This window comes from Anastrepha ludens, chromosome 3 (assembly GCF_028408465.1).
Source record: "Anastrepha ludens isolate Willacy chromosome 3, idAnaLude1.1, whole genome shotgun sequence".
NCBI classification, from domain to species: domain Eukaryota; kingdom Metazoa; phylum Arthropoda; class Insecta; order Diptera; family Tephritidae; genus Anastrepha; species Anastrepha ludens.
In genome coordinates this window covers 70,417,130-70,444,790 of record NC_071499.1, presented here as the reverse complement: position 1 = coordinate 70,444,790, position 27,661 = coordinate 70,417,130, and the positions used below count along the sequence as shown (strand labels likewise).

The 27,661-nt window shown below is 34.5% G+C and overlaps 1 protein-coding gene across 2 annotated transcripts in view; it reads left to right on the top strand.

Moving 5' to 3' along the window:
• LOC128858190 (uncharacterized) overlaps window positions 1–27,661 on the top strand; it is an 83,980-nt gene that overhangs the window by 8,955 nt on the left and 47,364 nt on the right. For both annotated transcript variants that reach the window (XM_054094244.1, XM_054094245.1), the window contains exon 2: window positions 18,047–18,309. In XM_054094244.1, coding sequence (XP_053950219.1) covers window positions 18,178–18,309 — 132 coding nt within the window. In that variant the 5' untranslated portion in view covers window positions 18,047–18,177. The remainder of the gene's footprint in view (window positions 1–18,046; window positions 18,310–27,661) is intronic.

Below are 27,661 nucleotides of genomic sequence, written 5' to 3'. Positions count from 1 at the left end.
TGGGTTCTGTTGGTGTCTCCAACGAACGCAGGTTAGCGCGAGAAAGAACCCACTAGCGCACCAATCAAGAAGAAGGAAGTGTATGTCAGATTAGGCTCAGTAATTTTACAAGAATTGTCGTAAATTATATCATGCGACAAAAATCAAAATTTTGTTCTTAACTAGGAAAAATTTTGTATCCACGTGTAACTGCACATCTTATGTAGTAGTGCTGCATAATCAGTTTTTCATTTTCTTGTCAATTTAGTTTCTTACAGGGCTTTAAAATTTCAAAGAGAAATTGCAAACAGAGGTATCCATTGCGTATACTTTATTTCTTAGGAGAAAAGTTCATCTATTTTTCGTATCTTTTTATAATATAATAATAATAGCAAGAAGAACCAAGTTCTGGTATATAGGTAGGTACTACATATAGCATATTCATTAAGAAATGGGAACAATATTTCGTACAAATTTTTCAAAGAACATTATTCAACTATATTTGTCATGGCGAAAAGTAAATTCAACGGAATTTTTAAAGTTGGAAATTTGCATTTTTGTGATTTTTATTATATATTTAGTTATAGCTTTAAGAAAAAAAATCAATATTTAAAAATTGGGGAAAAATGGTAAAAAGTGGACAAAATTTTGAGGTGCTATCGTTTTGTCGCTGGCTGTGTGTGCAGTAGGCCGGGTCGATTTTTGGGGACGCAAAAAAATCGCCCATTGCTCTGTGAGAATCATATTCTAGGGATCAAAATAACAAACTTTGCCGAAGGAACCATACCTCTAAAACGAATTCTGATGTCCCCCAATTTGGGTCGAACTTTTTAGTTTCTTTTCTCATGTAAAGGCCAAAAATGGTGATATTTTGAAATGATTGTATGGGGAACCCCCCCAGGGGAGTTCCAGGGGGTGTGCCACTGGCATGGGTGGATCGGCCGTCCAAAGTTAGTGGGGGTCGGTCATACATTTGGACTCGATTGGAGCACTCTAAATGGGTCAAAGTGGGATTTTTCGTTCGACCCAAATTGGGGGACATCAGAATTCGTTTTCCTTCGTAAAGTTTCTTATTTTGATCCCTAGAATACGATTTACACAGAGCAATGAGCGATTTTTAAACCGACCCGCCCTAGTGTGCAGCCTTAAGTAGCAGTTGTGTTAGTACTAAGGTAGCTTTAATTTGAAGCAGGCACAGCACGCTTCATTCCATTTCATGTCACTATGAGGGCACTATCAGATTAAGCAAGTTCTAACTTCATCAAAAGAATATACTTTACTTGGCCTACAATTCTGTCTACGTAATCAAATATGAATATAAATCTGGAATTCAAATATTTAGCTAAAACAGCATAATGTAATTCTAAATGAGTTACCTTCTACAAAATGTGACTAGCGATCACAAAAACAAAAAAAATAAAAAATAAAACGAGCCTGTTACATAATTTACGAACCACTCCACTCATAAGCGCCGATAAACACGATTTTGCGAACAAAATTTTTAAAAATGTTCGTCGTCACAATCGAGATTTAAGAGCAATTATTGTGTGCTCTAAAACGAATGTCGGTTTAAACAGTCAATTTTACAACGCACAAAGTACGACTGTATGTATGTATGGTATATGGGAAATATATATATATATGTTTATAAATATGTACATATTACTTATATAATTTCGGTGCGCTGCACATATACCTACTCCCAATAATAAATTGCCGAAATGCTTAAATTTTTATATGCTAGCCGCTCAGACTTTGGCCGGCTATAAAACAGCAGAATGTTATACTCGTAATAAATAAAAAAATACTTTTTAAAATTCTATGGGCATTATATGATGAAGATGAAAAGTAGAAAACGTTTGTATTTAATTAGTATGCGTTTGGAGATTTTCGGTTTGAGGTTGGATTAGAAAAATTCATACTTTGGTAAAACCATTATTTTGGGCTTAGTTCATTTGACGTACGACGAAATTGTAAAATTATTTAAATAATGTTTTTTTTAGAATATTCTTTATGTTGCTGTTCTAGTTGGTTTAGATATTTCTTCTCTTTGCTAAATAGACTTAGAAGTAAAAACGTGTGTTAGCAATATTCATTTTGATCACTTTAAATTTCCTCAAATAACTAGATGATGTGTGATTTCTTTTTAATGCTTATATTATTTTTTGGCTTAAGGATTTTTTCACGATTTTTATAAAACAAGATAATGTTAATAGTTCAGTCAAAACTATATCAATCAAATCTTTAAATTTTATACAAAATTTTGTAAAATTCAACACATATTCATCTAAGTTTTAAACTATTTCATTTGACTTTCAAGAAAATCATGATTTACGTATTTTAGTGAATTAATTGCAGGTTTTAACGACTAAAGGATCGCATGGGTTTTAAGAAATAAAGAAAACAGGCAAAACTGATCAAAATGTTGATGTGCCAGCCCTTTTTGTTTTTGTGTTTTTGCTGACGACTTTTTGCTCTTTATTCCATACTAGCTGTACCCGGCGCACGTTGCTACGGATTTCAATTCGCAGCAAATCGTTTGCTCTGTCCAAAAGCATAGTACATGGTCATAGTAATTTTTATGACAATCGGTTGAACGTGGCAGAAGTTACTACTCTGCAGCGCCACCTGGTGGCGAGTGGCATCAATGAGCATATTCTACGAACCTTCTCCATAGCAAAATACACATATATACCAATTTTTGTAATAATCGGTACAGTAGTTTTTGAGTTCATCGATGACATACAGACAAACATTCATTTTTGTAAATAAGAGAAAGAAGAAGATGAAAAAAATGTCTTCTAGAAAAAATTTATTTTATGTGCGCGTAACCGTTTGCACAAAATATTTAGAAAATCAAAGCCAGTAGTAGTTAGTAGTTTAGATTAGTTACTTAAGGTTGTTTTGTACAGTGCCGAGACACACTAAGGCACTTTTTGATACCATTTTTAAGGCTGGCTTAGCGTTTCTGCACTCTTACAAATTGAGGTAGGGAATAAGTTCGTAGCGTTCTACAGAAGACTTTTATTTAGACAAAAAACCATAATTAAATCAATAAGCCAATCAATTATATATTTGCCGTTGCTGTTTACAACCTCTTCCCACCTCTCGACCAATTTGTTGATGCCGTTCCGCCAAAAATCGCTTGGTCTGCTGTCAAATAAGTTGTTGAGACAGTTTTTTAGGACCTCTTTGTTATCGAAAGTAAAGCCCTTCATACGGTTTGACAGGGAGCGGAGATGATGGTACTAGGTCGGTGCAAGGTCCGTAGAATACGGCGGATGCTGAAAGGCATCCCATTCGGCCTCTTGGAGTGCAGCTTTGACGACTTATGCGACAAGGGGCCTGGCGTTGTCGTGCAGGAGTATGGTTTGACCATGTCAATCAGGTCTTTTCACTCGAAAAGCCTCTTTCACGCGGTGTAGCTGTTCTTTTCCTCATATTTGATATATAGGCACTAGTTCTCATCTCCCGTCATGATTCGGTACAAAAAGCGCTGTTAATGACCGCGTGTTGTTCGATGGCGGGGGAGATGCTGAGAAGCAATTTGAAGGCGACTTTGTTTGCTTTTTTGATTGACCTCGTGAGGCACCCAGACGCCTAATTTATCGGTAAATTCCGTTGAACGAAGGTGATTGAAAATCGTTTTATGATCGCAGTTAATTTTTTCCGCCAATTCACGACTGATTTGAGACGTTCTTAATCGAATTCAGAAGGCCTTCTGCTACGGAACGTGTCATCGACGTCAAAGTCGCCATCTCTGAACTTTGCAAAGTTTTTTCGTGCAGTAGATTTGTATATGACATCTTCTCCACATACATTGTAAATGTCTCTGGCTGCTTCAGCAGCTTTTTGACCTCAATGAAAAGCAAAGAAGAGGAGGTGTCGAAAATGTTGATTTTTGCCTCCTGGGTATTCCATTTCTAAGCCTCAAAACTAATAAAAAATTAAATAACTCAAAAATACAATTAACATATTTAGTTTTGTGGAGCAGAAAGAGTTCTATCGAAGAGCGATTAAAACGCTATGAACTTATTCCCTAACCCAATACATCGATTTTAATTTTGATAAACCTTAAATATTCAGGTCCATCACTTGACGAAGGAGAGCGCAATTCAAATGAATTTGATCGTAGATCGATTTTGCCGATTTTGAGCAAGGTTTTTTATCTTACTCTACAAGTCAATTAAGTAGTGACGAAAGAATAGCCTTCTCATCCTCAACAGAGCAGTGCTTTGGCAATTGAATTATTCAAGTCTTTCAATACTCTTCGTAGTCACGGCGTCTGCAGCCATCCTCGTTTATTGGCGAACCCATTCTACTGGCATAAATCATCATTAGGCAGTGATGTTTTACTAAAGGCACTAAATAATAAAATATCGAAAATTTTAAATTTTCAAAATAAATTTCGAGATGCTCTAAAGCTTCCCACCTCATGACCGTAAGCAGAAATTTTAACACCAAAGCGTGACTTTTTCCAGTAAATAGCCGGCAAGCTGCATGTAGATAAAAGGCAAAAGCGGATAACAGTAGCTGCACAAAGAGCGACATGTTTAAGAGCTGTTGTTACTTACAATCGCTTTTAAACAACAATGCTCTCTGCAATATATATATTTTTTTAGGAAACGCAACAATTTTTTTTTTGAAGTCGCTCCACTGTTGCAATACACATTACGGGTAATTTCGCTCAACCCACTTTGGTCGATCGAAATATTGGCACATCGGGCACATCGGGCACATCGGTGTCAACGCCATCAGCAGCAGTACAAAAGACTTGCCAGCATCATTGAATTGTCTTGCAAAAGTATTTTTACTCTCCGCTGCCAAGTCATTACGCTGCTTGGAATTTACCATTCATAATATTTATTGTTGTGTGATTTGCAGCAGCTGACAGTGAGCAATAGCGTGAATGGATGAGGCTGCAAAAAAAAAGCAATTTTATAAATAAAATAAAATATGTAAAGTAAATGAAAGTGTAAACGACAATATGAAAAGGGGCCACAACAATGTTGTGAGAGGAAAAAACTAACCGCACTAAAATAAAAAATAACCAAAAAAGAAAAAAACGAATAAAAAATTACAAAAATAAAAATAAGTAAAACATCCGCGCGCACATAACTGTGACATAACAACCAAAGCGGTTTTGAGCACAAGCAACTGCCACTCAGCCATTCAACCATCCATCCGCTCACGCGTTGTACGTCTCTCCAGCTCACTACGCTGCTGCCGACACGCCAATGCGCAAGCCTAACCACAATGCCTCTGGCGTGAATGTTGAGTGTGGCGGCGTTTATTGCCTCAAGCCATTTTTCTGCCTTTTTCTTAATTCCGTACCACCTACTTTCTTACTTTTCATTTCATTTTCAGAGGAAGAAGAAATGTCTAGTCGTGAGCTCTTTTGCTCTCGCTTGCATACGCCGATCACGACAGACTTTGTTACTTCATTGTTGCTGCCAGTAGTAATTTGTTGCCAATAATAGCTTCATAATAAGGTTAATAGTATTTCCTTTTTTTATTCTTTTTTTTCGGGTTTTTATCGATTTTCTTAATAGATTATTGCGTGGATGGAGGTCATCAAACGTTTCGCATAATCCATTAACATATTTATAATGATAGAAATTGTGTAATACCTACAATGCATTCATAATTTTATTGCTTGCTCACGATTGGTGATTTTTAGTAAGGTAGAGCTTGGCGGCGATTTTTTTTAGCTTGTTTGCCAATATTTGATTGAGTTTAGTAAGTTAAGAAAAATACTTATGAAGAATATACGCAAATTGCAGCAAAACTAATGCTGATACAGTATTTTTAAAAAGGGGAAATCGTTTTTTTTTTTTGTAACTAAATTATTAGTTTATTAAACTTTTACTTTTTTATGTAAATATAAGTGGTTTCGGTACTTAAAATTACATTGCTACGAAGGAATATTATAAATACACTACGTTAAATAACTATAGCACTAGAACGATTAACAGTTTTGACAATTTATTTTTTTCTGATTCAATTTTTATATGAAAATGTAGTTTATTTTCCTGCAAAACCCCTATAAATTCAAGTTTAAAACTTTGTGAAAATTGAAAATAAATCAATAAACTTTTATCAAGCTTTGAGACTCTATAATTACAAATTTTACAAAAATTTCTGGTGCAAAGTTTTATAATCCATTGGATTTCGTGCCAGAAAGTGGCCCAAAAATCACCTTGATTTTTGACAAATTTCTTTTTTGCTGACGGCGTTAAATGTTTCCGTCCGTATGAACAAACTTTTAACCGTTCGTTATTTGGAAAAAATGCACTAGATCGCCGGCAAAAAAAATTGGAAAAATCCTCCCGATTTTTGAGCCACTTGAAATTAGATTTCCAAAATTCAGTGGGCAATAAAACTGCGGGAGCCGTAGCCGAGTGAGCTTTTGGGTGACTATCATTCGGAAGACGTAAACTCGAAATAAAATGAGAAAATGATGAAAAGGTGTTTTCGAATAGCGGTCGCCCTTCGGCAGGCAATAGTAAGCCTCCGAGTGTATTTCTGCCATGAAAAAGCTTCCCTAAAAAATATCTCGCATTCAGAGTTGACTTAAAAATGTAGGTCCATTTGTAGAACAACATCAAGACGCACACCACAAATAGGAGAAAGAGCTCGACCAAACACCCAAAAATATATATATATAACTGCGTACATGGAATTTTTCCAAAAACTCAGATTAAAAAATCATAAACAAAAAGTGCTCTATTTTCGAGGTCTCAAGAAAGTGTTTTTTTTTGTTTGCTTAATTCTTTTAAGCTCCGCAATTTCCTAGAACCCAGGAATTTTTGCTTTATGTGTTTAACCTTACCTTTTTTGTTTATGTACTTAAGCCAATTACTCTATAGTACGGAGTCAGGTAAATATTAGGAACACTCTTTAATTCAGTTAGGACTGTGGCCAAGAGAGGAAGTCATATGTACATACATAATTGAATTTTGGTACATTTCGCAGACTCCTCACAGGAATAAAATATTTAAGTCTCTTCAAGAGGGCAGTATAATTATCCACTTTAAAGATCAACTACAAGACTGCACAGGAAAGACTGAGAAAGGTGAATCTGGATTATAGAGGTTTCAGAGATAAAGTGCCACAATGAGATTCATAAGGGGGCTATTATGGCTATATAGATATGCTGTTAGAGATATTTTTAAATCTGTCAGCTATTTGACAAAGAAATTGTTTTAAATAAAGCCGTACGCTTAAAAACAGAAAACACCTGACATATAGAAGATTTAACGGAGTATAAAAATTACCGAATCAGAACTTATAATAGTGTGCTGCAAAGTTCTCAACAGGGACGAAAGCAGGTTTCGCTTAAAAATATTATATTGTAACATTTTTTTTTTGTTTCCTTGTTTCCTTGTTCATTCCTCTCCGGAGCATAGGGCCTCGACAAGACTCCGTCTGGCGTTGGTTTCTGTAATCTGTGTTTTTTTTTTTTTTTATTAATATATATATTTATTAAATCGATTTAGGACAAATTCTTAGAAAATAAATGAAAATACGCTAGAAGCAAAGAAGCATCCCAACAATTAGCCATTTCTCATTTGAATGAGAGAAATGAAAAACCAGCTAAGATGTGGAAGACAAAGTTTTAATATTTCTCCCCAGTTGTAAACAAGACACTGTCATTTTCTGTAATAATAATCTAATATTAAAAGACAATTATTTTTCATGTTCTGTCCCAATAATGGTTCTCTAAACTATGGCGATAGCCGTTAAAAGCATTAAAAATCGCGGAAAAATTCGTAACTTGATTCGATCTGTTCATCGATAGAATATTTCCGAATATATTATTACCTCCTCCTTCTTGTTGAACTACGTGGAAGAATAAGATTAAACTACCAAGATAATTCGCCGGTTCCTTCAAAATTGTCAATCAAGAGGTTGCTAGCCTAGTATGGCGTCCCAGTCTTAGACCATTCGCCTTATTTAATTATTAATCTGCAATATAAAGTATCGGGAACTTGCAACGTTTGTCTTTTATTTGTCATATTTATTAAGGTGAAACATGATTTAATAGAAGCAAAATTCGAATCCGTTGAAGCAGGAAAGTTATAAATTCGAATTGTTCAAAAAAGTCAAGAACACGTACCGACGGCCAATTGAAGTTAATATGAATACAGTGTAAAATGTGATTGCTACAGTGTAACTTCAATTGGCCGTCGGCACGTGTTCTTTTTGTTTAAATCCAAAAAGCAAAATTTTCCCCGTTGTTTCTCATCAAAAGGAGGATTTTTTCAGGCGCCGCAAAGATTTCAATTTTTAACGACTACCCTAATAATTATTCATATTAAAGGCATGCTAAATTTTAGGACAGATGAAAATGGAAAATGAAGCTTTCAAAAATAGCTGGGGTCAGTACGAAAGTTTTAACTTTTTTCTTAAGAATTTTTTTTTTTACTATTACAAATGCCTAAAAATATAGCAAATGTAAGGGGTCTGAAACAAAATAGAAGCGAAGTGTAGGCTTGTCTCTTAGACAGGAACTACGATAGTTGAAGTCCGAAAAAAACTCAAAAGCCCATGGCGAACTTCAAAATTTTCATTTTTTTTGTTTGCTTCACAAAAGTAAAATAAAAAAAAATTATTGTTTAATTGTTTAAAAAAGGGATTAAATATTAGTTTATAATTATAATACTAGTTCACGTTTAAAGACACACATATGGCCAGAAAAAGCTGGACAAATTTTGCCTGATCGCACTAATAGTTTCTTTTCTGAATTATTGGAGGTTGAATTAGTTTTAAAGGTGACACACAGATGGCGCTATTTATCACTTTATCGCGTTGGCAATACTGAATATATATTCAGGACAAAGCCTCATCCCTAGGCTTTGTTTATCAGTATCTGTCATTTCGCTGAAGTATAAACAACGCAGTGTTTTCGTGCTCCGAGTATGTCAACTTTCGTGCCGTCGAAACGCAATTTGCGGGAAGCTTTGCTTTTCTGCTTCAATTTGAAAAAAAAATACAGCCCAAGCCCGTGAATTGCTGCAGGAGGCCTACCCAGACCATACTCCGTCGATTTCAATATGTGAGTACTGGTTTCGACGATTCAAAAGTGGTGATTTTCACACCGAAGACAAGGAGCGTCTTGGCCAGCCCAAAAAGTTCGAGGACCCGGAATTGGGGGAATTGGTAAACGAGGACTCGTGCCAAATCCAAGAAGAGCTTGCTGAATCATTGGGCGTTGATAAATCAACCGTTTGCAAGCGTCTAAAAGCGATGGGAATGATCCAAAAGCAAGGACATTGGGTCCCGTACGAGTTGAAGCTGCGCGACGTCGAACGGCGACTTTTACGTGCGAATTGCTGATCGAGCGACAAAATCGGAAGGGTTTTTTGCATCGGGTGGTGACTGGCGACGAAAAATGGATCCACTACGATAACCCAAAACGCAAAAAATCATGGGGTTTGCCCGGCCACGCATCAACGTCGACGGCCAAGCAGAATATTCACGGCAAGAAAATCATGCTCTGCATTTGGTGGGATCAGGTCGGCGTCATATATTTTGAGCTGCTCCAACCGGGCGAAACAATCACGGCGGATCGTTACCGACTGCAATTGATGCGTTTAAGCCGGGCATTGAAAGAAAAACGGCCGGAAACGGTAAAAAGGCACGACAAGGTTATTTTGCAACATGACAACGCTCGGCCGCATGTTGCTCAACCTGTCAAAAAATACCTTGGAACGCTTGGCTGGGAAGTGTTACCCCACCCGCCGTATAGTCCAGACATAGCTCCCTCCGGTTATCATTTGTTCCGCCATATGAGTCTCGATTTGGCGGACCAGCGGTTCTCCTCGTACGAGGCTACCAAAATATGGGTTGAGTCATGGATAGCCAAGCAGCGGCCAGAATTTTGGAGAAACGGCATCCGGAAATTGCCCGAAAGATGGGCGAAAGTTGTAGCTAGCGAGGGCCAATACTTCGAATAAAATATTTTGTACCGTTTTTTCACAATAAAGCCCCAAATCTTCGAAAAAAACCTTTAAAACTAATTCAACTTCCCATAAAGCACTTTTTCGCGAAACATGTTAATTGAAGTATTTTTGTTGTAGCCAAACTTTAAAATATAATTAAAAAACCTATGGCGGCAAGTAAAAATATCAAATTTTTTCTTTATTCACCAAATTAGACACTTCTCGATTAGCGCTTGAGGCGCCAACCAAAAGCTTGTCAAACGTATCAGCTCGACATCTCTAGCATCGTCTTTTGTCATAATTCACGGCTATCTTCAAATCACTTGAACTTATCAATAAACCTATTTGGTATGACCTAAAGAGCATTTTGCGATCACCATCAGAATTTGCTTTGAGAAGCTCACTAGTATCCGATGTCTGTTGTGAGCCAAGGTTGCTCACTCGCAGGGCATTGACAAAAAATAATTTCAATGTAAACTTGCTTAAGTATAAGTAAATTGATCGCTTCAATAATGATCACTTGATGATGATAATAACATTAAAATATGCAATAATAAAAAACTCATATCGAACAGTCGATATAAGATTTCAGCCTTGCCATCGGCATAATAGTTGCCCCTAGGGCTTAATTTGCCGGCATCCGAGTATGCACATAAAAACAAACTAAAACAAATTCGAATGACTGCATATATTTTTAAATTGTGCCATGAATTTCGGCATCAATAAAAATCGGAAAACAAGTTCATCTGACATTCTCGAGCCGGAAGACATCTTCGAGCTGCACAATTATGTATGCAGATAAGTAATCAACACTTGATGAAACTCAAAGACAAGTCATTGACCAAAAGCAGTTCACCTTATAGAAATTAGTTTGTCTTTGTCATCTTTATAAACAGAATTTAATAGAGAGTCTTCATATTTTATTTGAACTTAATGAATTTAACACCATTCAGTCGGTATTGTAAACTCGAATTATTGGTCATATGAATATACCATAAATTATGCACTTTTTTACAGAAAATTACTAAATGCAAAGCGCACATACATACATATTTGTATATATTGTATGGAAGAATTCTGCATCAATTTTTGTGATGGATTTTGAGAGGAAACAGCAAAGTTCAATATGCAAATGCAAATATGCAGTGGCCGTAAGTGCAAAAACAGCTATGTGTATGTACTCACAACTGCGATTGTCATTGGATATGTATTTACAAATGCAGCACATCATTAATCATAACTGTTTCTGGCATTTTTTCGTTGAACTTGACACAAAGTTTGCTAGCGCATGCGCCAACGCCTTCGCCATATGTAAGTGTGTAAACACACGCGTTGAGAGCTTCATATTTTAGAATGAATGCATGTATGTATGCATGCATGTAGACGTAGAAAATTAGCATAATTTTGTCAAAACAAAAAATGAAAGTGCCCCAGTAGGGAAATACACCAGTACCTAACTGGTTTGCTTCTGGTAAATTTAGCGCCTCGACTGGTTCGCATTCCTTCTATTTTCCATATAATCCACTGTGTATTTGTTCAAGGAAGTGATTTTCTTGCTTCCATAGTTTCGAAAACGTGTTAAATCTTGTTGTGTGTAGATTAGATTAGATTAGATTTGGGGTGGTTGGACGCAAATTTTGTATTCATCGATGAATCTTAAAAGGTCCGGAAGAATATAAACTGTAGCCATATGCTGACCACAGACGTTGATTACTCCCATCAGTACTCTCAAGTCCTTCCTACTAAGTTTCAGGAGAAAGGTTGCTAGTTAACTGTTTGATTCTTTCACAAAGCACTTGGCTACTCTGCAGCAGCCCAACTCAGGTCAACGCCTTCTATGAGTAGACCTCATAAAGTCATCAATCCATAGTTGAATCGATGCAGAATTGCCACCTAGAAAGGGTTCAGTGCCTAGTGGTATGCATGCTGAGCCTTCATTAGCCAGCAAACCCGTTCCCTGCAATACCCCAATGTCCAGGCACCCAAATATGATAAACCTGCTGTGTTTTGCAGGTGTCTTACATTCACCGACTAATTTTGAAGAGCAGGGTGAGTTAGCAGGGGCTGTTGTATATACTAGAAAACAATTTTGTTCCAACTCGCATTACTACCATTACCGCAACAACTGATAAGAGATCAGCGCATTGATATGCTACCATTCAAGAAGACCTCACTACAAACAAATCTTACTATTTTTCAATTTTTCATTTTTAAATTCTTAATTTTTAAATTTTTAATTTTTAAATTTTAATTTTTTAAGTAGAATTGATCCTTTTAGTAATTTAGTTTATAAATATATACAAAAATTTATAAAAATCATATATATTACTATACCTCTACTGACGCAAAAGGTGAGGTGTACTTGTCTTGAAGTCATTTAACAAAAATGTTTCCCATAGGTATTCAACTATTTCATTTTTATTCGGAATATATGGCATATATAATATATAAGACTTGCTGAAAAGCAGTATTTTGGCTCAAGATGGGCACGCAAAGTAGAATCAACTTGAATGAAAAGAACTGTTTTACAAAGAACTTTGAGAAAGCTTCGATACATAAATATTTTGAATATGTCAGCCATCGGCATATGTATGTATTACCAACTAATTAAAATTAATGAAATATGTTAGACAATTAAAGTAATATAGTACAATGTGGACATCAAATGAAAGGCAATTAAAAACACTAGTACAGAAATACATTTAGGGCTACCACCTGCCTATTATTAACCAAACTTAAATAAATCGGATTGAATATAATGCAATACTAATAAATTAATCCAGAATACGATGAATATTTTGTGATTAGGATCGACACTTTTTGAATTCAAATGGTTACCGTATAATCGAAGAACAATAAAATAATTTTGAAGCAAAGGATATTTAAAAGGAGTAAACCGTAGTACTAGTTTTAAACAAGATATTTATTTATAGGATTGCCCCCTGTTAAAAAAGTAATTACATGAGAATTATTATTTAATATTGATGTGAAATGAAAGATGCTAAAGATCAAATTTAATCCCGAAATTAATGAGTAATTTGAGAATTGGGTTGCAACATTTTCAATAAAAATGGTTATCTAATTACCGTAAAACAATAAAATAGTTTTCAACGAAGCATAGTATTACTCGTAGTTTTAATTTTCAACGAAATATTTATTTGTAGGGTTGCCTCTGTAAAAAAACTATTGAACTGTTTCTTTAATATTGGCGTGAAATTAAAGATATTAAAGAATAATTTAGTCCAAAATCAAATGAATAATTTGATATTAGGGTTGCCATATTTTTAGTAAACATGTTTTTCCTATAATCCTTATGAAACATATTTAGAGAGGTTTTTACCAGAACGGATTATTTTTCTAATGCATATATAAAATTTAATAAAAGTCTTAAATGAAATAGGCAGTCAACAAATTTTAAGCATTCAATAAATCATCACGATAATTTACGATCTTTGTAAAATGAAAGTTACGAGTTAGCTGAAAAGGGAGAAGTTCTTGCACGTTTTACAACAAGGATGTTATATTATATATATATATATATATATATAATTGGCGCGTACACCCTTTTTGGGTGTTTGGCTGAGCTCCTCCTCCTATTTTCAGTGTGCGTCTTGATGTTGTTCCACAAATGGAGGTACCTACAGTTTAAAGCCGACTCCGAACGGCAGTTATTTTTTATGAGGAGCTTTTTCAGGGCAGAAATACACTCGAAGGCTTGCCATTGCCTGCCGAGTGGCGACCGCTATTACAAAAAACTTTTTCTTAATTTTTTGATCTTTCACCGAGATTCGAACCTACGTTCTCTCTGTGAATTCCGAATGGTAGTCACGCATCAACCCATTCGGCCACGGCGGCCGCCTGTTATGTTAGTGCATTTGAAAATCGGCATGCCAATTGGCATATAGCGCGGTATTTACTTAACAAAGCCTTGTTGCGACACGCGGATATATTTTTTCCCCCTCTTGCTCACTCCTCTCTGGAGCATAGGACCTCGACAAGACTCAGTCTTGCATTGGTTTCGTTAATCTATTTCGATTTCTGACAGGGTAGGTGATTAGCCTGCTGCTACCAGTCTTAAGTAGTGGGAATGTCCACCTGTCGTTGCTTAGGAGCAACGCCTTCTTACTGCTTGTAGTGCCATCTGTGTGTCACACTTTTCAACCAGAAGGATCACCCAGATGGTTGAGGACTTTGCTAAAGTGGTATATCTGCGCTATTACCGCAGCTGCCCGCTTCCGCTGGCTGGCGCCACTGATGCAATGTGTAACTGTGTTTTTCTTTGTTTTTGCTTGCTTTAGCCGCCACAATGCAAATAAGGATAAGGATGGAAAGGATAAGTTTTTGGGCTTGAGGAATGAGTTTGTTGTTTTTTTTTTAGAAGCAGGGAAAGTAGGTAAATTTGGAAAAGTGCGAGGACAATCCCTGGGATGGCAGGCTAGTGCACTTACGCTAGACTACAGAGGCCATCGCCTAGTAGAGGCCTATTAAAAAAATAAGTAAAGCCGTAGAAACATTAGCTTCATTCTTCGCATTTATATGATTCCAATGAGCATTTTCTTTCAGTTTACGATATTAAAATTCCATTGGAGTTTGCAATCACCGTCAGAAAAAGCTCAAGGCCAAGCTTTTGAGTTAGCATCTAGAATCGGCAAGCCAGACATTATTATATACTTTTACATACAAATATCTTTGAAAAACAAAGAAAACGCTTTCAAAAATTACAAAAAGTATGCTCCCTCCTTTCTTTACTTTCGATACAACCATACTATCACACTTTGAAGACGGATGTTGCTACTCGCTGCATGAGAAATACAGTTGCTTGCAATTTGCATCTTATTAGGTTAGTTCAAGAAAAAGACTTTACTTCACTTGCTTAAGTTTTCTCTGCAGGGCATATGATCACACAAGCATATTAAGATACATATGTAGATATGTTTATACAACACCAGGCATACACACATAATATTTATGAACGCTTTAAATTGTTTGCATTATGCATAGATTGCGGTTTATTATTGACCTTCTCGAAGGCAGAAGTTAACGCTCTCTCTATCACATATTAACAATCTATTTTGAGAGCATTCCAAATGGCACTTGAGCTACCTGCTAAAAATTACCGAAACACTAATTTGCATAATATTCGAAATCAATTCACAACAAAAGAGAAATAAAATAAAATTGATAGGCATGCGAGTTCAAGTTTATGCTTGTATGTATGAGTGTTAGTAGTATACAAACATAAGCGTATATGTCGTTTAAATTGGCTTTCAACCGAGTATGTGATTTTGTAAAATGAATTTGTGAGTAGCTGTACATATATTTTTTCTTCGTTGAAAACTACCAGATCATTTAGGTCAAGGTTTCAGCATGGTTTAACCAGTGAGACATATTAGTTACTATGTATATGAAAAGAATAAAAATTATATTGTAGGTATGCATGAATGAGTGTAAAGGAAGCCATACGTAAATATTAGCATGGCACCAAGAAATGAAATGTGTTTCTTTCTTGATGCTACCTCCTAAATTTGCTCTATGGTAAAAAAATGAGCCACCTACAGGGTGCGCCCACTTGTATATCGGTAGGTAAACGCTGAATAACTTTGTCATTTACAAACCGATCGACTTCAACATACATGTTTTCGATACGTCAATTCAGTACAATTTCAACCATTGATCGCTTTACACCGAAACAACGCGACATCGATGCTATAAAACCCAAAATGCCTCACAAGGTGATGACAAACGCAGAAAAAAACTCGCAGCTTGAGATTGCTAATAAAGGTGTCCACTAGATTGATATTGTATTCAAAAAATTGTTTTAATAAATTGTAAATAACCAAACCAAATAAAAATACCGCACTTATACAAATCAGTTGTTTTTTTTTTTCAAAGTTATTCAATGTTTTCATACCGACATAAAAGATTGCACACCCTGTATTTCAAATTTGTTTCTAATTTTATTTACCCGTATTGCCAGCGCTTGGAATTTACTTCTAAATTATTACGAAAAATAGCTCTTTTCCGCAAAATGTCTATAAATTGATACTCTTTAATCCCCTCTTTGAATGTAGCCTGCTCTTTAATCTTAATTTTTAATTTATTAAAACAAGAAAATTCTTAAAACATACTTTTTTGCGTTTGTAGACGCTCCATTGTCAATAAAATGAGGAACCTATTTCTTTATTTTTTATTCAAACTGTATCTGTGCTTCCAAAGCTTTCGAATTTCCTATTGAATTCTTATGGAAAAGAGCACTTTTTCGTAAGTTTCGTAAAAATGTCTTTAGATTGATATTATTTGATCTCATTTTTTACATTTACAAAAGTCCAAAAAATAAACTCTCTCCATTATAGGGTATCTACTATATTCTATGGTCAAAAAAAGGGACACAAATTCTTTTATTTTTCTTATTTAAAATTTTCCTGTGTCGCCAACGCTTTGAATTTACTATTGAATTCTCAAGCAATGAAGCCGTTTTCCGTAAACTTGGTGTAAAATGTCTACAGATCAATACTATTTAATCTCGTATTTTACATAAATGATCTATGGCCAAAAGAATTACACACCAATTTTATTATTTTCATAAAGAGTGGTTAAGTTTCAAGAGTCGGTGTTGATTTTGAATTAAATACAATTTTTTTTTTAAATTATTGCCATTTCTCTTTATTATGATAATATTGGTATAACTCAATTATGTATTAAACAAAATATCGGCCAAATGACCGCCGTGGCCTCGGCGGCAAACCTCCATCCGATGGTCCAAATTTTCGATGACGCTGAGGTATAATTGAGGTTCTATGCGGTTAATGTGCCGAATTATCTCATCCTTTAGCTCTTGAATTGTTGCTGGCTCATCGACGCACACCTTTTCTTTGAAATAACCCCAAAGAAAGAAGTCCAACGGTGTCAAATCAAATGATCTTGGCGGCCAATTGACATCACCGCGACGTGAGATTATTCGGCCATCAATTTTTTCGCGCAAAAGAGCCATTGTTTCGTTAGCTGTGTGACAAGTGGCACCGTCCTGTTGAAACCACATATCGTCCACATCCATATCTTGCAATTCGAACCATAAAAAGTTCGTTATCATCTCACGATAGCGAACACTATTCACAGTAAGTGCCTGACCGGCCTCATTTTGGAAAAAATACGGCCCAATGATGCCGCCGGCCCATAAACCGCACCAAACAGTCACTCTTTGTGGGTGCATTGGTTTTTCGGCAATCACTCTTGGATTATCATTCGCCCAAATGCGGTAATTCTGCTTATTGACGAATCCACTGAGGTGAAAATGTGCCTCATCACTGAAGATAATTTTCTTCGAAAATTGTTCATTCACTGTTGCCATTTCCTGTCACCATTCTGATCATTGACGACGCTTGAAATGGTCAAGAGTTCAAATTGAGTTAGTCTGAAATTGAAAAATGTCAATTGAAATGCAGAAAAAAACTTGATGTTTAGGTGTGATTCACATTCAACATCGACCCTTGAAATTTAACCACCCTTTATATCCACCTCTTTTGCAATGCTAGTTCCAAAGTACGAGTTTTTTCTGTTTTTAATTAGATGGTAAGTCAATTAGTGAAAAGCATCAAAAAACTTTTAACCAAGCTCTGGCAGTTAAAAAAGCTTAATTGATAAACTTATGAATTTATGATTTTTCACTAAGCATTTTTTACTTCACATCATAAAAAAATGAAAAATTCAAAACTTCTTATTAACTTCTGATTAGTTTTGATCCATTTTATTAACAGGCAAACCCGAGTTTAGGTGGCAGCTCTGAATGCATGCTTTTGTTTGCGAAATTAAAAAATATTATTTAAGTAATGTGAATAATTCAGACTTTGTCCATTTTTCTCCATCTTAGTTGGTCTCAATTATTTCAAGTTTAATAGAAACATTCACGAATATCACAAACGAAACACGTTTCTCGACTAATTCGATTACAGGTTTTTAAAAACTGTTTAATATAAGCTGTTTGTCTGTCTTCTTAAAATAAGCTTTTTGTTTCTTTTTTTAACTGAAATCCAAACCAAATTAAAATTCAAAATAAACTTAAACCACAGTAAAAAAATAATGAAATTTTGCTAAAATGTTTCATTTAATTTTATAACTCTTTTCAGTGTCTATTTTAGTCAACGCAAACGCTTCGTAGTGCTCATACAGTGGCCCTGGACACGCTACCTAACTGATCGCAGTCAAGCACCAATACCGCACGAATTTAACCCACACATACACATCAGAGACGCACATTATGAGGCAACAACAGTTATTTGCAATCGCAGCTTGCCTATGCAGCGCCGCTGTAGTGCTAGTATCCGCTGTACCACTGCCAGCTGGTAACCAGGAATTAGATATGTTACAGATTCCACTTTCAGATGGGAAGGTAAGTCAAATGCAAGATTTAATAGATGCAAGCGCTACAGTTACATCAGCGCTGTAGCTGAAGTTAGTAGTTGGTTAGCTAGTGAATGAGCAAATATTTATCAATGTCTGTATGTGTATATTTGTACGTATGTGTGTATGAATGTATGTTTGAATATAGCAGTCCAGTCAGCCATGCTTACTTAACAAAATTTTGCTGAATTCATTTGAATGCTGAGATTGTGCAAAGTGTGAATTTTGTTTACAACCACTTACCTCCGCCTCTCCGTTATTCGTTAATTGTTTAAAGTGATGCTAAATGTCAACAACCATACGCTGAAAGTATAGTAAGTGATATTCTGTGTTTGCTGTTTTTTCCAACTTTTACTTTACTACCACAATAGATAAGTGTTGGAAGGTGAAGTGCATTTGTCATAAAGTGGCTCCAATTTCACAGATGTGAAAAGGAAATTAAACAACGCAGCAGTTATGTCATTTTTGTTTGGCGTTTTCTTTATTACAAGGCCAAATAAAGAGAAAGAAAATAAATGTAAGAGAAAAGGATTTTAGTCATAAATCGCTGCACGTATTTGAATCTAACTGGGAAAGGTAATGGAATGCTAGTATGAAAGTCTAGGGAATTACTGGGCATACTCTTAGCTAATAATTAAAAAGCTTCGCGGAGGTTATTCTCAAAAACTACAACAAAAAAATATCCCAAAAATTTGCTTACTTGAATTTTTTTTTTAAAACCAATTCTTTATAAAGTTAATTTATCCCAAAAATTAAAAAAAAACTAAAAAAAACAGGAGAGATCACTTTAAAAACCTCCACACCAAATTTTTTACATTAAATTAATCTTAAATTTAAGAAACTTTTTTCAAAAAGTACAACAAAGTAATGTCCCAAAAAACTTTTAACTTCAAATATTTTCTTAAGAAAGTTTCTTTATAAAATTAATTTAACCCAAAAACTTAAAAAAAGTATAATAATGTTAAAAAACAGATGAAGTTTTGCTTCAAAAAAACTCCATACCAAATTTTTAGTATTAAATAAATTTAAAATTTATTAAACTTTTCACAAAACTACAACGAAAAACTGTCACAAAAATTGTTTTCTTCAAATATTTTCTTAAGAAAGTTTCTTTATAAAATTTATTTATCCAAAAAACTTTAAAAAAGTTCAATAATATTAAAAAACAGAAAATGTTTTGCTCCAAAAACCTCCATACCAAATTTTTAGCATTAAATAAATCTAAAAATTATTAAATTTTCCTCAGAAACTTCTACAAAAAAATTTCCCAACAATTTTTAGTTCTACTTAAAACGAGGAAAACATTTTTTTATAAATTTAACTTTTAACATTAAATACAAAGTACAACAAAGAAAATATGCTAAAAAATTTGTTTCTTAAAATGAAAAAATTCTCAAAACCATTAAACTTTTTTCAAAAACTATCACAAAAAAATGTCCTGAAATTTTTTAACATTAAATAAAACTCAACATTATTAAACTTTTTTTAAAACGTACAACAAAGAAAATATGCCAAAAAATTTTTTTCTTAAAATGAAAAAAATTCTCTAAACCATTAAGCTTTTTTCAAAAACTATCACAAAAAAATGTCCTGAAAATCTTTTTTCTTAAATTAAAAAAAAAAAACAAATTTTATAAAGTTAATTTCCCTAAAAAAAATTTTGAAAAAGCAGAAAAATATTAAAAATTTCAAAAAAAAATATTACACTTTAAAAAACTCTATACGAAATTATTAACATTAAATAAATCTCAAGAATTTTAACTTTATTCAAACCCTACAACAAAAAAAAATGTCCCAACAATTTTTTTCTTGCAATTAAAAAAATAAAATATATCTCCAACTAAACTTAAACTTTTCTCAAACACTACTAAAAAAAAAAATGTTCCAAAAAAATGTTCCTAAATTAAAAAAAAGTTTCGTTAGTTAACCCCAAACAGTTTGAAAATGTATAAAAATATTCAAAATAAGAAAACAATTTTTATTTTCTTCCTTAACCAAAAAATATTTCTAAAGTTAATTTATCCCAAAAACTTAAAAAAATTATAAAAATATTTAAAAGAACAGAATATATTTCACTTTAACAAACTCTATACCAATTTTTTTACAATAAATTTTTTCGAAAACTACAACAAAATGTTCTATTTTTTTTTTTTAATTAAGAAAAAAAAAATTGTTAAGTAAATTTATCTCAAAAATTTTAAAAAGGTATAAAAATATTAAAATGGATAGGAGATATTTCTCTTTAAGAAACTCCATATCAAATTTTTTGCATTAAATAAATCTCGAACTTATTAAACTTTTTTCAAAAACTACTTCACAGAAAATGTCCCAAAAAATTTGTTTCTGAAAATTAAGAAATTAAGAAAGTTTATTTATCGCCAAAGTTTAAAAAAGTATAAAAATGTTGAGAAAATGGAAGATTTAAAAGACTCCACACTAAAGTCTTAGCTTTAAATAAATGTCAAAATTATTAAACTTTTTTGAAAATTTTTTCCATTTACTTCTTGTTACTTAAACTTACAAATAAACCAATTTTTTAGAAAAACAAAATCACGGCAATGTCAAATATACTTCTATCACTTGGCCTGAAATTATTCCATAGCTATTTCGGGTACTGAACAGAACAAAACCATCTCTTAGGTTTAGGATTACTTGTCAGTAAGCGCTTGGAAACCATTTATTGGCTGATATTCAACTGGGCCTTCAGATTATTTGAAGATATCAATATTGGGGTTTTTAGCAGTTCTATTTTTAGTCATTAAGTTTCCAAGAATATCCTGAAAAGCCATTTTGCATTTTCTAGCTAGTTTATTTGGCAATCGAGTTTATGATTCTTAAGTAAAATACTGAAAAGATCCACTGCATCTTGGCAGCTTATTGCTCCAAATTGGTTTTCAAAGTGTTATTGCTCGTTGATAACTGCATGGGGCAAAAAACCCTACATCAATGAAATCTATTAAATTACAATTTCTGCCGCCAAACGCAACATAGAAACTACAACCTCTAGATCTGGGAATAATTAAAAATTTCAAGCAATTCTATCGCAAAGAGGTGATCAAAGAAGAGGAGCGCATGAGCAATATCAACGTACTACAAGGCATCAGAATGGCCCATAAAGCAAGGGAAAACGTAAAACAACCAACGTTTGTCAACTGTTTTGCGACATGTGGCTTTGTCGACAGTCCAAACATTTTTTGACCACAAATGATTGTGTTCCAGACAGCGAAGAATGGCTTGTCGTTGAAAAACATTTCACTTTGGATGAACGATTTGATAGTTTTGTTACTTTCGATGATAGCGTCAGTACTACGGTTCTTATTACTGATGATGACATTGTTGATAGTGTTTTGAACAGAAATACAGTCGACATTGCTGAGGAGGATGAAGAGGTCGAGAACGTTATCACTGCCAAAGCAGCTAAACAAATGGTTGAAAAGCTCCAACATTTTCTTGAGGCACAGAAAGCTATACCAAAAAGAGCATTCGATAGCTTAGCATCTGTTGAGCGAAGTATTGAGGGCTGCATTCGAAACTTGCGCAAACAAAAAACGATAACCAATTATTTTAATAAAATCTAATTGAAAAAAATGTATAACTTTTTATTTTTTATATCCACCCCACTTCAGTGCAGTTTTATCATTATTTTGTTGCAAACAGGAAAAAACAGTATTTATAACGAATTTTCTTTCAGATTTCTTTAAATTTCATTTTACCAAGGTTTTACCAATAAGTACCTATCCGAATAAATAGATACTATTCTGGGCAAAAAGTAAGGTGAATTTGGTGGTAAAATGAAAAATCTTAATTTATTCTTGTAAATCAATTTCATCCCCTTCTAAATAATCCCCTCTCGATGAAATACACTTATGCCAACGATATTTCCAATCCCCGAAACATGCCAAATAGTCCATTTCCGGTATAGCCATCAGCACCTTCTTCGATTCAGCTTTTATCTCCTCAATCGACTCGAAACGCGTTCCCCGGAGTGGTCTCTTGAGTTTTGGGAATAGCCAGAAGTCACACGGAGCCAAATCAAGCGAATACGGTGGTTGCGGAACGATATGCGTGGAATTTTTGGCGAAATGGTCACGAAGAACGAGTGCAGTGTGAGGCGGTGCATTATCGTGATGCAAAAACCAAGAGTTGCTGGCCCATAATTCTGGTCTTTTTAGACGAATTGCTTCACATAAACGACGCATAACGCTCAAATAATATTCCTTATTAAGAGTTTGGCCACGTGGAAGGAATTCATAGAGCACCACACCACGAAAATCGAAAAAAACTGTCATCATGACCTTTATTTTTGAACGACTTTGACGTGCTCTTTTCGGTCTGACCTCGCCTTTAGCACGATATTCGCTTGATTGGTCGGTTGTTTTAGGGTCGTAAGCATAAATCCAAGTCTCATCCCCCGTAATGATGCATTTGAGCTTGTCCTGATAGTCTGAAAGCATTGTTTCACACACATCAACGCGACGGCTTTTCTCCAAGAAATTGAGAGTTTTCGGTACCAAACGAGATTTGACTTTTCGTAGGCCCAAATGGTCTTTCAAAATGGTTTTCACAGATCCTTCTGATATTCCGATCATATCAGTAAGGTCTTTAACAGTCAACCGACGATTTTTGAGCACTAACTCCTTCACTTCATTGACGTGTTGGTCATCTGTTGACGTCGATGGTCGTCCGGAGCGCTCCAAGTCATCAACACGTTCTCGACCCTCTTTGAAGTCTTTGTACTACTTATAAACATTTTTCTGCGACATAGTCGAATTCCGCAAACAAAATTTGATGGCACTTCTCTGCTCAATCAAATCAGACATTGTAAAAATCGGAAAATGCACTCTTGGTCGTTTGGTAAACACAAGCGTAAATATATTACTGATAATGACATTCACATGAAAGTTGGCCCAGATGTTATTAACAGTGCTGCCAACTCATGAAAAAAATAACTAGAGCGAAATTTTAATCCCGCGAAGTTTGACAAATAAATTCACCTTACTTTCTGCCCACAGTAGTATAACGAAAAATGCTCTGATTCCCTTCAGATTCGTTATATCAAGGTTTCACTGTATTTTAGTATGCCCATACCACATCTGAAAATTATCATAGATAGTTGTTATGCTAAGTGAAATTATTTCTGTAAAAAATTTAATTTTCAGAGGAAATCTGTCATTTGTTCGAGTTTTATTTTTTTATTTTGTTTCAATTTTAACTCAGTCTGCAAACTAGTTAACAAAATTATTTAATAACTTAGCCTAAATCTGTACCAGCGGAGGAACGTGCTGTTAAAACTTTTTCTCTTAGCTTTGTGCTTGTGTATTTGAACCCACAGCTGATATACAACGCACACTCACATTTAGCTGCAATTTCATGCCATACTCATGCAATATTCAATGACTCATTTTAAATCCTTATCTACACACTTCACTACCTCCGTGCATTTTGATTATAGAAATACTTTTTTTATTTGAGTTTTCAATTGAATTTTCATTATCTACAGTTGAAGATATTTGCCTTTTATGTCTGCAGAAAATTCAGGTCTCCGTTCAAAGTACACACAATCACAACGATTTGCAATGAAATCCTGCAAAACCAGCTCAACGATTACCAAGTTGCACGGAAATGACACATTGAGCCACTGCCCAGTTGGCGAGCTGCTGAAAATGAGAGTATTTATTACATATACAAAAACATGTATTTAGGCGCTTACACACACAAGTGAATATATATAATATATACATATGGACACCAAGCCTGCTGTGGCAACTACCCAAGTGACTGTTGCCGGCCGAAAATCCACTAGATCGACCACTTTCAGTTAGCAAATGCAGCAGGTTATGTTTTGGCCTACGAAAAACCAGAAACGAAAATTGTCAAAAAACCAAAAAAAAAGTTCATCGGTTATACTCAAGCAAAAATAAAACGCACCAAAATTAAATAATGCAGCGAGATGTCGTTGCTAGCGCAAAAAACAACAAATAATGGGGTAATACAAAAAAATACAAAAACAAAAAGTTGTCATGGCGGGCGCCGGTCATTTGGACAAATAGGTGAACGGCTTGCTGACCGACTAAAATTTTCCGCTAATACATACTTATATACATATTTATGCATGCATATATATTTAGTAGCTATGTATTTAAGTATTACTGGTGGTGGCTAGTCGGATGTGGAGTTGTAACGTTGTGAATAGCGAATAAGTTGACTGAGAGAAGAATGTCATTATGACGAGCTGCAGTTGTGGGACTACTTAACGCGTTATGCGGTATATGCAACAGATTAGCGTCACAATTATGTTTGCCATATTCGTAATAATTTAAAATGAAGTTGCAATTTACATTCAATCGTCAAATTGTTATGCGAAGCAATTGCGCGAAAATGCATGCAAATTAAAAGTTGATTGATTTCGATTTATGAAGCGAGTAATCGGGGAATTTTAGTTGTTCCGTTATTGGTAGTAATTAGAAAGGAAGTTTATAGACAAGCGAAGAAAAATCGATTCGAGTAGAATGTAACATGATTTTAAACTCCTTTTAAGTAGCTTCAACATAAATCATTTACTGCTGTACAAGATTGTCGAACCACATCTGAAATATTGAACTGTAAAGTAAATCTAATGGATATGTAGGATATGTGGATATCACAGCTAAAATATTCAATGTAAGTTCCGTCAGTAGCCGGCGCAGCTGAGTGGGCTTGTGGGTGATTACTATCGAACAACCGAACTTCGACCACAAAATTTCAACTCAGTTTCGGCACGGCTTGGGCCAAAAAGAGCCAAACATTTCTTTAAATTTTTTTGTTATGAAATTTTAGTTTTTGTAACAATTTTTGAATGCTGCTATCAAAGCCCATTTTTCCCGCCTTTCTTAACATTTATCTATTTATCCGTAGAGTACGACTAGTAAGCAATTATTTAGTGCTGCAGATCAGCTCTTTATCGATAGGTAGGGTCGCTAGGAACCCGAAAATTCCGATAAACTAATGTTTTTACATTACGATATAAATTTATTCAGCTATGAATATTAAAAAATTTATACGGACACATGCAAAAATATGCTTTTTTTTGTTATTTTTGCAAACAAAAGTTTTTATTAGGAGCTGAAATTCTTCTTGATTGACGCGATAACCACTTAAGCGATTTCGACCGAGTTTAACAAAACGCATCAGTTATTTCTTTCTCGTGATAACCTACGCCAAGACAGAGGAAGCTTTCCCCTTCCTCAGCTACCACAAGTTAGTACCGCATCGAATACTTTCAGAGCCGGAGCGTTTGTTTCCATTCGCATGACATGACCCAGCCAACGTAGCCGCTATATCTTTATTCGCTACGTCATGTATATGCCATCGTAAAGCTCATACAGCCCATTCTTCCATCGCCTGGGATACTCACCATTGCCAATGTGCAAGGGACACCTCATCGAATATTGTCATCGTCCGAGCTTCTACGCCAAAAATTTTCACAAGAAAATATACACAATTGAGCCGTTGACAGCAGATCTACGCAGACGTCTCGAAAAAAAGGCAATTTGCCGTGGACAGTTTTTCTCAGCATTGGATCATCTGAAATCAAAAAATCAAAGAGTTTTCATTAGGTAATCAATTGTCCGAGATAACCCAGTCGAGTTTTTATTAAAAAAAAATTTTTTTTTTCAATTTTTTTAACATTTGAAGTAGAAGTGCGATTTTTAGACGATAAATCGCATAATATTGTTTATTGTAAAATAAATAAAAATTGAAAAAAACCTCCTCTCAGGGTTACCTCGGTAATTATGTAGAGAAAGTGTGTACACAATTTCAGGAAGATCGGTCTAGTAGATTCAGAGAAAAAGTGTCCACCGACTTGAAAAACGTCGTTTTCCAGAAAATCGATTTAAAGTTCGACCATAGCAGGTAGCCGAGTCGGAGCGGCCAACGGTTATAATGCTCTAACTTTGTGAGTTTTGCACCGATTGACTTAACATTTGGACACAACATTCTAGAGATTATGTACATTCATTTTCTCAAATAAACCAAAATCGATTTTTTTTGACCCTAACGGATAATTTTAGCTTCTGAGCGCGCCAAAAACAGGAAGAATTTATTGAACGTCGAGATATGCAACTCTTCAGCTACAGAAAATATGGAATTGTAGTAGAGGTTGTTTTTAATAGAGATCTCCGCTTGACAGACAATAGAGTTTTTTTCGCCAAGAAAATGCTTTACATAGAAAATCATCTACTCTTCTTTCGATCTGCATAAAATTGCAGGTCCCTTCATTTTAAGATCAACATCAATACAACTAAAAAATATATTTATCCAAACATTTTTTAAGGGGGGTTTATAAGGTCAAAAAAATCAATTTTTTTTTTTCATTTTAAGCGATTCCTAATATATTTCAGAATATTCACACAAAGTTAGAGAGCCTAATTCTCAATATTTCCGTAGATACAAAGCCAAAGGTAGGCGAGCGTTAGGTAGTTACGCTGTGACCGGACAGCTATAGTACAAACTTTATATTCTTTTCTCGACTTTTCATTTATATGATTTCTTTGAATTGGCGTACATGAATGAAAAAAAACTAATGAACCTTTAAAAATGAATCATAGCTTGTTCCCTTCAGTATTAAATTTTCTTCTATTTGAACTAATAAAATAGATAAAAAAATTTCAAGATTTTTTTACCAAGTTGAAGTGAATTTTTTTTTATAGAAAGTCATTTTTTTCTTTAAAACCTCCAAAAAGTTGAAATTTTGGAATTTCTCTCAGTTTTCTTAGTTCATCTAGAATAAAAAATCATGATAATTAGAAATCCATTTGAATTTTTTGCTTTAGATAATAATTACGAGCTGTATCTTGTACGCCAGTTGGAAACTCCTGCGTTGCAGCGCTCTACTAATTTCTATGTTAAACTTTTTTTTCAACTTATTTTAACCAGTACAAAAATTTTGTATACTTTTTAAATGTTCATTAAAAGATAGAACAACTTTTGCAGTGCTAAATTAATTTTTTCCTTAAAAAAAAATCGCAAAGAGATGCAATTTTTATACCTCATAAACCAGGCTCCCCCCTTAAAGCACTTTTTAATACTAACGAAATTACAATAATTTCACTGTTGTAGCCGAAAAATGTATCAACATTCTAATAAATTCAGTTAGTTAGAGGTAAGCCTGCTTTAAGAGGTAAGGCGCAAGAGGTCTGTATCACATCAAATTTCTGAGAAAATCTTTTTTTACGAGTACTCCGCTTTTTTCACTAAAAGGATCTAAAATATATTATAGATTAAGCTTCACTCACTATTATGATGATAATCAAAGGGCAGAAGAAAATTGTGGCAATTGAACAAAGGTGCTACCCTAAAAT